Genomic DNA, 14,175 nt, shown 5'->3' on the forward strand with positions numbered 1-14,175 from the left:
GGTACAGCTAGACCTGGGTTCAAATCCTGCCTCTGTCACTTACCAGCTGTGTGACCAGAACAAGTTTCCTAATCTCTTGAAGTTTCAGTTCCCTTGTTATAAAGTGGAGGTAATTACAGCTTCTTCCCCATGGGTAATTGCAAAAACCGCAATTCCTTTTGTACCAACCGAATATTTTGGGAGAATTCAGTGAAATAATGCATATAAAGCATTACTTTTACATGTAACAATAGCCAAGTACCTACCGTATGTTAACACTGAGGCTCCCAAGTCCTCCATATTGCTCAACTGATGTATAATGAGACTAGGTAAGAATAAGAGGTTCAGACTCGGACCTCAAGAGTATGCTAAAACAGAAGGTAATTCTTACAGAGAGGCCAAGCCAAAAGAGTTAGAAGTAGGTCAATTGGCCACCTAAATGTTGCCAACTTGCCAGGAAGAACCATTTCGGCTAAGGTGGATTAAGGGAGGTCTGTACATGAAGCAGCGTCAGATCTCAGGCACTTCTCACTCATAGAGCTAACTTTTCTCATGAGGATAACATAATATTAGTACTAGATGGGACCTTAGGGATTGTCTCATACAAAATCCTCATTTTGCCTTTGAGGAAACTGAAGCCCAGAGGTCAAGGAGCCAGCCCAGGTCCTCCTATCAGTACGCGGCAGCCCAGGAGGGGAACGTGGGCTTCCTACGCCCAGAGTCAACCTTCTTTCCATGACGCCACACTGTCCCTTGTAAAGTATGTGCATAACAGATTAGCATTGATAGTGCTAATCACTTCTGCTCATTCCAGCCACTGGAAATGTACTACCATGTGCCAAGATAAAAAGAACAATCTAATTAGGTATTTCGATAATTTAGAACTCAGAATTTAGAGGTCAGGTCCTGGACACAGTTCTTCTGCTCCTAACTAGCTGGGGAGATATTTGCCTCCTTTGAGATTCTCTTTTTCCTTTAGGATAAAAAGTGGCACATTTTCTCAGTAAAGGGCCAGAAGAGTAAATATTTAGGCTTTCCCAGCAGCAGGGTCTCTGCTGCAATTACTCAGCTCTGCTGTGGTAGTAGCAATGCAGCCACAGACCAGATATAAAGGAATTCACGTGGCTGAGTTCCAACCAAACCACAGGCGGTGGGCCTGATTCGGTCCTCGGGCTGCAGATTGGCTACCTCTGCTCTAGGAAATGAACTCCGTCACATCTGCTCCACTTGCTTCACCTTGAAATGTTTTAGAAGTAAATATATTACTTACATAAGAACAGGGAAGCCTTGGTTTGACTAAAGTTTGATAAAAAAGTGATCTTGATTTCAGTTATTATACACATAATGCAAACCAAGATTTTATTACACATATGAAGTGTAACATAGATACTGAAAAATGAATGTAGTTGTAGATCGTTTTAAGAAAAAAACAGCAACTCTGGGTCCTAAGAAGAAATTATCCCAAGATAATCTCCAACTCATGTGTTTAAGAACAGATGTTTATGTCTGAGAGCCAATTTTAAGGAGATTATTAACAAATTTGGTAGTATCCCCTGGAGGGGAAATTAAGATGTTGAGAGGTAAAATTACATTCGAATGACAAGGAAAGGATAAGACTGATCCAGAGAGCAGAACTAGAGCCAATGAGTAGAAGCCAAAAGAAGACAGGCATCATTTCAACAAACTAACTTTCTGAGGGCTGCAATTATGCAGCTAATGAGCTCCCTCAAACAGATTGAGAATATTTAGAATATTCCCGTCAGTGGGAATATTCAAGGAGAAGCTGGCCTCTTGAGCATGTGGTATAGGATGTTACATTACTTAGGAAAGCAGGTCAGCTAAATGACCTTGACAGTTCCTTTTGGGATCTAAAATTCCAAGTGTCTGTAAAATGAGTTCTGCATAGAAAGTACTATGCAGAGACTTGACGTGCAAGACACAGAGAGCCTTCGATGACCCTAAGTAAACCCTCTCTTACCTACAGTCCTAAGGACAATGAAAAGTTTCTCAGCCTTCCCAACTCCCACTCAAACCAGCCTCACCACTAGCCCACCCGGCTCACTTCCCAGCATGAGGACTTCAGGAAGTATGTGCAGGCTGCCCTGAAACAGGGCAGGCTGTCTGCTTGGCTCTTGCCTCAAGCTCACCTTGATCTTGTGTTGGGGCCAAAAACAATTTTCTGTAACTGGATTATAGGTAAAAAGTGGAGTTGAAGAGCTGTGCCACTTAGAAAAGTAGTTATTAAAAAGGCAGATATAGGAAGGAAAGAGGGGGGAAAGAGAGGTTTGGAAGGAGAACAGTATTCCCCAGCCTCCCCCTTAGACACTGCCCAGAATCAAACATTTCTCAGCTGAGTCGAGAGCTGAGAGGAGGGTCACCCCCCTCACCCACGGTTACCCACTGCTCGAAGAGCCATTTCTACTGACGTGAACTGACTTTGAGTGTTTAAGTGAAAGAACTGAGTGTCTTACCCTTCTCGTTCATCATCTGTGTTGTAATACACCTGTGGAACAAAACAATAGGTTTACTGTAGGTCCTAGACAAGAAATGGAAATATACTACGTGATGCACAGACTTTCCTAGGGCATTACACTGTCTCATAAAAAAGACAAACCTATTTAACGATGCTGTGGTGTGTGTGTGTGTGTGTGTGTGTGTGTGTAAGGAAATACAAATTTAACCTCCTCACAGTCTCCCTAAGATTAGTTCTTATATTTTAATAAAACACAATTGGAAATCTGATTATTTCCAGTTCAAGTAAGTCTGGTAAGATTACCGATAGCCCTAAGCCAAATCTTGCTTTTGATGATAAGGAAATATTTTAGCAGGATCTTCAAACCATTGTTTAGAAGGGCCCTAGAGCAGGGCCTGTGACGAGGCAATCGGATCTGGTCCACAGGTGAGCTGACACTAGCCATGGTGCTTAGGTGATGGCAGGGGAGCAAGAGGCCCCATGGCGGTGCTGCATTCACCCCAAGCCTCTGTGTATTCCCCAGAGGGGCCTGGGTTACCCTGGCATCCGGCATCAGTGTTCCAAATGGCCAGAGAAAGATCTTGGAGAAAAGACACTAGGTGGTCCGCATGGTGGCAAGCAGAATCAGAATTAGAGCAATTATAAGTCATTCTTGTTATTTTATGAAGCAACAAGAGAAAGCCAGAGGGGATCCACTGTGTACGTAGGTCCTCTTAACCCAATTATTTATAAAAATTAATTGTGGATCTTTCCTGAGCTGTATCGGTGTGCTTCAGGAACATTTTCGTTTGAGTAAAGAACAATACCCACATTAGTACTGGACACTTACCTATTAACTTCAAAAGTTGCCTCTAGCTCCAGTACATTTTGTCACTGTCCCTACCCCGGTCACATGGGAGAGAAAGTGCTGTGCTTAGATAGACACCCTCCCTACAAACATTCCCAAAGGCTCTTGGCGGTTCCTGGGATCCCGCCAAGCCTAGACTGAGTTATATAACAGGGCTGGTTACCTGGAACTCTCTGAGAATGAGTCATTCTAGTCATTAGCTCAGATTTCCACAGGGAACTTTTCCCTCTTAAATTTTTTATGTCTATTGTTGCATTGTATACTGTTTGTTCTTACACAGAGAAGGTAAGATGTTTCCTCCCCAACAGCCCGAGATTCAGTGTGCAGCATCTGTCATTGTGATGCACTAGGAATGAGAACATCCATCCACTCTGGAATGACAATGACCCACATAAGTGAGGGAGCCTGGGTCACAGTACTGACCACACAACTGGATTTTGGGGGGAAATGCTCCTGATGTTGGCCTGTGTTTTGCTGGATTCTCTAAATGCGGCACAATGCAGCCGCCCTGCCTGGCTATATGGCAGAGTAAAGGACAGCTCTCTGCAAAGTTGGCTGGTGGCCCAAAGATGGAAGCAGCCTTCTCGTACGTGTTCTCTGGCCCTCCCGAATGCCTTCACTACAGGGTCCCTATCACTGTTCTTGCACCGTCATACCTCCCCCTCTCGCATAATGATGCACTGTTTCTTCTTTGTCAGCTGTAGGCTTCACTGCACTAATGTAATTTTAGAGACTGTTCCTCAAACTTCAGAGCACATAAAAGATATCTGGAGACCCTGCCATAAATGCAAATTCCTGGAACACGTGTCAGAGAGTTTAATTCCAAAGACCTGGAATGGAACTTGGGAACCTGAATTCTTACCAAGAACTCCTGTGATTTGGAGGACGGTGCTTCCAAAACAAAACTGGGGAGACTGTTCTGACGGTGTGAGAAAGGAGTGGTGGTGCCCTCTTTGGGTTCAAGTGCTTTGAGGAAGGCAGACACCTGCAGAGTATTATCCAGAAAGAGGATGGCTCTGCATCCCACAATTTCTCTCCCCAAGCTCCCTTATCACTTCTTTTTAAAGGAATTCCAGACAAAAGCTGCAATGAATAGCAGAGCTTTACTGTGAGGAGAAGGAGAATAAAGATCTCAACAGTGCTTGCGCAGTGGGTTCATTGCCTCATATTAGTTTTTGATAATTGTCTGATGAATATTCCAACCCACATGTGAATCAGTGAGATCATGGGGGAGGACGGTACATGTGAGCTGACAGGGAAAATCCCCACTCTCCAGTCTGAGTCTTTGGGTGACTAGGAATCACTGTACCATGGCTGCTGAGCCATCAGCGTGGCTTAAGTGTATCTCACTGACTGTAACTTAGAGGACTGCCCGTTCTGTGGTTGGGCAGAGCTGCGATGTGGCTGGTTCTAACAAGGCGCAGGCCTGCAGTGACTACTGAGCTGCATACTCTCACCTGCCTCCCTGCCCCCACCCCCTTGGTAAAACTGGGCCATCTTTCAACCTGCCACTGCTGGCTTTTTTACATGTCAAAATCTGCCAACTCCTGCCATGTCCACTTCTCATCCTATGGCACTCCCGTCTTCCCTCCTGTCTGTGAACCCATCTCCTAGGTTTCTAGCTCTTCTAAGAAAAAGCAGCTTTTAAAGTCCCAACCAGCCATAGTGGGTGCTCCTTTCCTTGGCCAAGCAGGTTGACCAACCACAGAATATTTACGCATTGTTCCAGGGCACAGCTGAATGTGTTCCTTTGTTGCCTAAAGCTCAGACAGGCTCCCTCGCTGACTCCTTAATTCTGATTCCAAGGACACAGGGAAAGCTTAGGGGCTCTGCAAGGGTGGATCCCAGCATCACCAATGGCCTGGGAGGGGGGTGCTGATTTGGCTGCTTTGCAACTGCTGAAACCCACAAACTATAGCGGCTGCACTTTCCTTCTGATTCAGTCACAGGCTAGGAGCGCAGCCCAGGACACGGAGGGGCAAGTGAGGCCAGAAGACTGACAGTCATGAGAAGCCAGGTTGGCTCACTTTTTCTATTAAGATTTATTTGCATCTTTTTATATGTCAGAGAAATGTTGCCAAGAAACTAATAGGTCAGGCTGTCATGGAGCTGAAGCCAGAATCATGACAGTAAACAATAAGAACAATTTAACTCAATTGTCCTCTTTTCTTAGGTGTGAAAACCTAGCTCCATAAAATCACATGCAGCAAAGACTGAAAATATACAAATCACCACCATGTTCTTGGGAAGTAAAAAATAAAATACAATTTGGTGCTGGCCCTTATCTCTTGATGAATCATAACATTCTTCTTTTCCTTTTGTGTCCTTATTCCTATCAAATAAGAGGAGATGGGAATGCTAAATTTGTTTTTAGAGGAATGTGCTCTAAGAAAAAGCTAGGGATATTTTGTTCCCATGTTGTGTCATAACAGCAACAAGAAGCCCCGCTTATGTAACCGCTTTGTCTCGTATATATCAAAAACAACACTAGGGAACAAAATATTCTCAAAAAGAGAAAGTGATGCCAATTTTGACTTCTCCCAGCCTAAGGTCAATCCCAATGAGTGTCTAAACAGTTAGAATGGAGGAAACATTTGAGCGTATCAGTATGCTCCGATTTCTCAAAATAGACCTTTCCTCAAAGGACTTTGGGTATAAAAGAAAACTAACCAATGCAAAATTCACTAAAACTCAACTGGTTTGGTGAAAGACAATTCTGGCTAATGCTAGGGAAGTAATTATTATTTTTTTCCACACATCTTTATCACATAAAATAAACAATACTAAAGATACTATGAAAAGAAAAAAATCATCCATATATCATAACCCTACTAATAAAGTATTATAATTTTTCTTGTTCCCTTCAAGTTCAAATATATATTTGGAATCACTGTATAGAACACTTTTTCTCACTAAACATTATCATAACTACTTCCCCTGCGGCTACATAGTTTTCATAATTATAACTAACTTTAGTGGCCCCATAATATTTCATCAACTTGAGTTACCATAATGAGTTAATTATTATGTCATTTTAATACTAGCTCTTTCATTTCACTTGTAGACATACTTAGAAAACAGGAATTGTTTTCTTTTTTTAAAAGGCTTGCCTACAATCCCATTTTTCTTTTAGTATGAAATTACTTACCAACTCAATGGAAACTGAGTTGGTAAGTAATTTATTACAGGAAAAACTATTAATGGGGTTTAACCATAGAATTTTTCTTCTTGTGCAACTTTTTGAAGTTATAAGCGCAGTTCAATTTCCCACCATTAGGTGGAGTTCTATTTCATCAGGCTAATCCCACATGACAAAACTAAAACAACAAACCTTACAGGTAGGTTATCAGCCTTACTTTCTTCCTCTTTCATTGCTTTGTCAACACTTCACAAATATCAGCTCATTCTCTTCTTCCCCTTAGTAAGCCAGTTTCTTTTTCTGAGGCATTCCTTTCTATAAAAATCTACTTTCTGTAGAGAATGACTGATTCTTTGTTGAAGGCATGAAGTGTGGGTTTTATTTTTAAGGTCAACACTGCCTGAAGTGATTCTGTCGTAAGGCTCTACCAGCCCCACACATGAATGGCTTTCAGCAGGTAGGTCATACCTGTCCTGTCCTCTGCAGGTTTGCAAAGTGAACATCAGGTATGAAGAGGACCGGCTGCGAGTGCAGATCAGGCATCGTTTTGAAATAGGTGATGTCACTCTTCTTCTGTAAAGGTATTGCCGCCAATTTTCCATCTGAGGCTGGACATGATCAAAATGAGAGGGTTATGCATAATTAAGAACTGTAAGGTCTAGTCTCAGCTAAACTTCATGACTTTCTCCTCTGAAGCTTTCCAAATGCCATAGATGTGGACACACTCTAAAAGACCCCGTCTCCCACTGTTAAACCAACAGAAAAAGCTCACTTTGAGTGAGTCCTCCTGAGGCAGAGCTCAGGTCCCCTCACATTCTTCTGTCCCTCTCTGTCCTAGATTCTTTGCCTATAGAAGGAAAGCGTTGGTCTCCATGATATTACAAAGTCTCTCCTTGCTCAAACACTCTATGACCACTGATTCTATATGCTTTTCACAGAGACATGTCAACCCCTCTCCACTGCTAGGGAAAAGCACACTACCTTCGCATCTCTATAGTTTTACCTGCAGCCCACTACTTTCCATTTGTTTCCTTCCCAATGTACCCAGTGGAGCCCACCCCTTCTCCAAGATACTCACAGTTGTTGCACTGAGTTTGGGAGGCCTGGCCTTTCCCCTTCTTCCTGTTCTGCTTCCTCTCTTCATCTCGGATTTTTCTTTCTGCTCCCTGACAGGGAAAAACAAAAACAGACAATGCTAGGTATGTTATCAGGCATGCACAAATACTGTCCGCACATAAATCACAGGGATAAGAAACAAAACAAGGGGAGGAGAGCAGGCAGCCCCATGTCCATCCCTCTGGCGAGGTTGTTCTCAGTTCTGAAAGTCTCAGATCACTCATTAGCCTACACCACATTTCTGACCTCTAAGTGACCCCATTTCTCCCAGATTTCCCCCTTTTGTTATCTTGGCTATTTACACAACTCAATTTTGAATCCATACAGAAAGAGCAGACCCATTTCCCATTTCCCTATCCCAGTGAAGCCGGTTAAGTAATTTTTATTGATTATGATAAACTGTCCTAAGGTGAAGCATTGGCCCGTTAACATCATTCCTAGGCACACAGAGGGTATTAAAGTTGAGTGTGAATTCCCCACAAAACTTTTGCTTTGCTCGTTGTTAAGGAACTTTTCAAAACATTATAGTAGTGTAAATGAGGGAGGCGTAAGACAACAATACAGGATGTAAGATCATTTTGTACATACAGGTATGATTTTGTGTTCTGTTTTAATATGTTTGTATGGTCTTGGAAATGAATCAAATAGAAAAAAGTTTGGTCTGTTCACCTCCTTTCTGCTCCTCTGTTCCTTGTAATCTGACTTTTACATTGGCTTTTCTTGCCAAGCCCCATCTTACGTAACCAGGCGACCATCACCTTCTATCTCTTTCCTTCTCGGCCTTCAAGGATTTCTTGATTATCCTCTTCTCTCTTTGGTCAGTCTTCTATGTCAGCTTTGCTAACTCAGTCTCCTCTTCTCACCCCTCTAATAGAGCTGTTCCAACAGTTCCTTTTTCCTTTCTCCATCGCCTTCCTTGCTGCAGAGGAATTCATCTGCACCAGTGTTTTCATGTCATTCTAGACAAGTGACAACCAGATAGATTCGTCCAAGCCTAAACTCCTCCCCCAGGTTTCAGCTCCGCCTTTACAGTTCCTGCCCTTTGTGGCTGCATATTTAAGGAGCACTGAAGCACGAACTGGCCCGTAACTTCTCACTCTTTGGAAAGTGCCCCCCAAATCATCACACACGAGAGAGATTTGATAATATTAAAATGTAATCCTTCTACTATGCAAAAAAATCTTATTAAAAGGCAAAGGACAAATTGGTGAAAACACTTGCAATGAAATATCATAAAGTGTTAAATCCTTAATATATAATGATTCAAATTAAAAAAAACAACTAATACATCAATAGAAAAGTGGACAAGAGTCATGAACTAGGCAATTCACAGAAAAAGACACAAATGGTTTGAATTAAAACAAGGAGATATATTTTTTGCTTATCACACTGGCTTAAAAGAAAAAAATAAAGCAGATTTCTAATTTTTGCCAAAGTAAGGCCATAACACAGTGGGGATTTGTGGTCAACGAAGGCATTATAAAGAAGACGGCGTTAGTGATAAGTCTTAAACAATGAGTAATTATAGCTAATACTTACGTGGCACTTGCCTGTGCCAGTTAAGTCTAAGAGCTTTACATAGATAAGATTTGGACACTTATGATATTTTAATCAGATATTTTAAATATGCATTTTTATGTCAAAAACCTTCTTATTACCAAAGGGGGTAATTATTTTACAGTGCTTCACTTTTAAGTTTTGAGTTGTCATTGGTATGTATAAACGGGGGAAATTCATAGCAAGAGGGAGATAAAATATAGAAATATTTGCTTTTGTAATCTCTTCAAGACATATTAAGATTTTATAGAGTTTTGATGCCTAGCTAACATATAATATTTTCAGAAAACCAAGAGTTAAATATACAGATGTCACCTTGTTCAAATGGGTGTGAAATAAAAGCAAAAGGCTACTATTATTCATTTATTGTTGTGTTCATATGGTATTTTTCTATGTATTTGGAGCTCTGTATGATATTGCATTTAATAGAAGTAGAAAGGTAGTACTTTATCTACCTATATAAATTACAACTCACCCAAGACACATCCAAGTTTGTTAAGCAATTTTATTTCTAAATTAGTGTTTTATTTTGCACTTGTTTCTATGAGGAAAAGTTCTGGAATTGATCTTTTTCAGGACTTATATATGTTCAATGTAAATTTTTAGAAAATAAAGTCACCTGCTAATTATTTTACAGGCATTCTTTGATATGCCAAACCCAAGAGATTAACATAAAACATAGAGCAGTTCTCCAAAGAGCCTAGTCTTGGTGCCTGGTCTATATAAAAAAATCCCTGCCTAGAATAACATGATATAAGCATGAGAAAACAATTCTGATAGTGTCCAAACACTCTTGGGAGAACCACAGTTCTCATTTATAAAATAAAGCTTTGACTCCACAATGACCCAGGGAAGCTTTGATATATTCAGTTTAGATGGAGAAAGCTTCCCTGAATATGACCTTCCAAAAATTCCTTTTCCTTCCGTTGATTATTTGCGACCTGGAGCTTCTAGAAAATATTCTTTCTACTCTTATTAAAGTACAAAAATATACATATATATAGTTCTTCCAGAAGAGTATAATTTGCATAATTTGGTAAAAATATAACATTTGTCATTTGAAAATAATTTCCTCCACCTAAATGTTCACCATGGAGTATTAAATTTTTAGAAATATGCCTGAAGATATCCTAATTATATTGTGATCACTTTTGTTACCTCTTGAAAGATAATGGCTATCTTTGGTTTTTATTTGCTACTTAAATTGTTTCTCTTAAATTTATTTTTTAAATATGGCTTTAACCTATTTAAAGTTGGTTAAGGTACCGAGAAGATGGTTTGGAGAAGTAGATTTAGCTTTTCATAATTTTCAATAGACATTGCCTCCAAGATCATTCCAAATGAGAATTAATAAAGAGAACAAATATATTTTAAAAAAAGAAAAGAATGTGGCTTAATTTCTTAAGTTTTGCACTATAGTTACTGTTTATAATTCTTTTTTATCAAAGATAATGGAAGTAATTAAATATAAAGATATAGACATAGGTATCAATTATAGGTAGATATATATATATAGATCCTGAATTTTTAATGCATAATCAGGTATATTTCAATAGAAGTATCATAATGCCAAAAAAGTTAGAGAAAGCCCTATTTTCATCTGTAATTGCACAGGTCTATTAATTAGAATTCAAGCTGGAGAACTATCAATAGTGCAGAATTCCACCTGTTTAAGATTCTAGACTGTGACTGGGAACCTTACAGTTTTAAAATAAAAGAGCTCTTAATTCGTTTGCTTTAGAGGATAATTCAAATTAATCATTTGCCTTTATACAACTATTTGCAAAGTGCAAAAATTAAGCTTTTTCTCTTTTTAATCTCCTAGGAGTGAGATTGGCCTGGGTTTTGAAATTAGAGCAGCAAATATAATGGCAAGTTACAGCAAAAGATTTTGTATCTAGCTTATTAGGAAAAATTAGTAGTGGTTAAGGTTCATGCACCCTGCTTGCCCCATGAGATTTCTCCCTTATAAGTTTCCTGACCCTTGACACTGGGATATGTAAACTGAAAACTATCCACTAGAAATTCTTAACATCACTAGCAACTTAGAATACATCCCAACATTCACCCAATATTCTCTAATCATTTTCTTCTACTTAGCACTTAGGCTGAATTTAAAGTAGGAGCTATGGAAAACACGCCTATTTTCTGACTAGCAAAGTGTTTGTCAATACAATTATTTCCAGTTTTTATATACATATATACAACCAAGCACACATAAATGACTGGTTCTTTCAGCCATTTTCTTGCTGCAGATTTCCCTTTTATGACTTTTGGAAACAAATGCTTTGGATAAACCCACACAATCCTCTTTTCTACTCTCTGCCTTTTAGAGGTAAAACAACTATGAATGAAAATTTATTATTAAAAAATATTTTCAAACAAAAGGTATAATCAATGATTTTATTTATTTACCGTCTTAGTTTCTTATGTCCTGAGCAGTGTTATGTTGTTGTTCACTTACAACATCTACAGACGTAAGTGAACAGCAATATAACACTCCTTATTCATTCCACATTTTTGCTTTATTTTTTAGTAGTTATTACATCAACACTGTGGAAAAAAAAAAAATTATATGAGCACCCTATAAGCCTTCTCTTTCTCACTTTCAATTCTAACTACCGAAATGAAGGTAAATGGATTGCTCAGTTCTTCCGTCCATCCTTCCCCCGCTTTCTCCTTGCCCCTAATTTTACTCCTCACTTCCAAAAAGAAGATTCATGGAAGGGGATTCCACAGTCTCCCTTGAAATATCTGCAATAAAGTAAGGGAATTCAAATTATTGAAATACTCTCCCAGTTGTACTTTAAAAATTCCATGTTGTACATCATTTGAAAATGTTTTCTGAATGTTTAATATGCTGAATTAAAAATATAAATGAATTTTGTTTTGTTTTGTTTTTAAAGTCTACCTTGGCTCCTTGTTGAGGTTTTGAATTTTGGTACTTTATGTATAAAGGTATTTACAAATTCAAGGCATATGAGTTTAGAATCAAACCTGTATTTGCATCCAGCTCCTCTACTTTTTCATTGTGTAACTCTGAACAAGTTACTTAGGCTTGTTGAACTACAGTTTTCTCATCTATAAAATAAGTGTGTCTATTGACTTAACTGGCCTCTGTATCACGAAGGCTGCCTAAATGTCCCTGAGAGGGCTTTGCTGCTCTGATGGCTGGATCACTGGCACTAACTGAAACCGTCATGACAAGAAAGGCTTTGAGATTTTAGAAGTATATACCACTATGCTGCATGTCCCTGACCCAGTGGAGTTCTAGTCAATGTGTCTCTCTCTCTCTTCTCCTGACCATCTCTGCTCTCTGTTCACAGAAGCCCATTTCTCTCTATACTCTATCACTGCTAAACCAGAACTTTCCAACATTTTAACGGCACAGTAGGCCTTTGATACAACTGACTGCAGCACCTTTAAGAGTGCTGGGCAAGCTAAACATTAATGAATGTCAACTATAATTTTATATATATAATGTGATGGTTCAGTGTGAGGTCGGAGGGATAGTGGATGGGGGGAGGGGGGTTCACAGTGTGAGGGATATAAATGATGAACGTCTAAGTATTACCTTGTCTTGTACACCTGAAACTAATAAATAAAAAAAAAAAAAGAGTGCTGGGCAATATTGAATTGATTACTCAATTAGTTTTTCCCTTCCTCTGCCCAGGATCTAATCTGAAGTCATATCCTTTTACGTCCAGTTAATATCTATAATGCAGTTTGCCAGCTTATTGTATTATTCATATTCTTTCCCCATCCTCCCCAATTTTTAAATAATAGTACTATGTCTACATTGTTAGAACATATGATATTGTCATTACTGTCTCTCTCATCATTTAGAATGAGATCTACAGGTAAATAAATACTTAATGCTCCCCCATCAGTCCCTTTTATCAATCTCTTTACAATCATATTGTTTGTTTAAAGTTTGTTCTCTACTAGATTCCCCAAGAAGGAATGTTTTCTGGATTTTTGCTTGTTTGTTTTGTGGTCTTATTTTTCTTTGTTTTTGTTTCTTTGCTTTTGATTTTGCCTGTAATCATTACACTTAAAAGTCAGTTTAGCTGGGTATAAATTCCTTGACTCACATTTTGTTTACTTGATTACCTTAAATAGCATTGTCTTTTGACAAGGTGTTACTTTTGAAAGTTGGATGATAAAACGTTCCTGATAAGTGATTTAATATTTATCTTATTTTCTTAGGTGCCCAAAGAATATTTTCCTTTGTTCCGAAAGTCCAATAGCTTAACGATTTGGTATTAGCTATCCTGGGTCAATTTTCCTATGTGTGCAGAAGGTAATTTAAATATGTATACTTCCTATTTTAAGTTTTCCTGATTTATCATTTTAGCATTTGCTCCATTTCATTGTTTAGGTATTCTTCCTCAAAGATTCCTATTTATGTATGTTGAATCTTCTTGATCTCCCTTCTATATCTATTATTTTCTCTCACATCTCTTGATCTTCATTTCTGCTAATTTAAAAAATTGTGTTATTTTCCAACTTGTATTCCTCTTAAGACATTATCTGTTATATTTGTTCACTCTTGTGTTGCTTCTAGTATAATCTTTACTTCTAAAGTATGTTGATCTTTTATTTCTAAATTCTTTCCTGAATTCTATCACATTTCTATTCAAATCATTCTATTCTCCAAACATCTCGTCTTGAGTTTTACAAAGTATTATTGATGTTGATCTTCATAACTATAATTTTAATTTCATTTACATAATTTTGGAACATTAGGCTACAATTTTCACCTGTTTTGTGGGCATGTCTTTCTGGTATGCCTCCACTGTCTACAGGGAAATCAGTCTGATCTTAATCTCCTTTTTAAGGAGACATCATAGGGGATTCAAGTATTTTTCTTTTCGATTAGTCATTCTTAAATGAAATAAGTGGGCCAGGTAGTTCTTCTAGCTCCATGGCGCTCACACTCCTGTTCTGGTGTGTTCACAAAATGATTAAAAAAAGAATAGTTTTAGGGGTGGCCGGTTAGCTCGGTTGGTTGGAGCATGTGCTCTTAACAACAAGGGTGCCAGTTTTATCCCCACATGCACG

The 14,175-nt window shown here is 38.8% G+C and overlaps 1 protein-coding gene across 4 annotated transcripts in view; it reads right to left on the reverse strand.

The window, feature by feature from the left end:
- Window positions 1-14,175, reverse strand: part of GRHL2 (grainyhead like transcription factor 2) — a 155,031-nt gene that overhangs the window by 31,421 nt on the left and 109,435 nt on the right. For all 4 annotated transcript variants that reach the window (XM_081070220.1, XM_081070222.1, XM_081070219.1 and 1 more), the window contains exons 10-12: window positions 7,517-7,604; window positions 6,907-7,046; window positions 2,451-2,482 (exon numbers count right to left, since the gene is read on the reverse strand). In XM_081070220.1, coding sequence (XP_080926346.1) covers window positions 2,451-2,482; window positions 6,907-7,046; window positions 7,517-7,604 — 260 coding nt within the window. The remainder of the gene's footprint in view (window positions 1-2,450; window positions 2,483-6,906; window positions 7,047-7,516; window positions 7,605-14,175) is intronic.

Source organism: Rhinolophus hipposideros (genome assembly GCF_964194185.1).
Source record: "Rhinolophus hipposideros genome assembly, chromosome: 13".
Lineage (NCBI taxonomy): Eukaryota > Metazoa > Chordata > Mammalia > Chiroptera > Rhinolophidae > Rhinolophus > Rhinolophus hipposideros.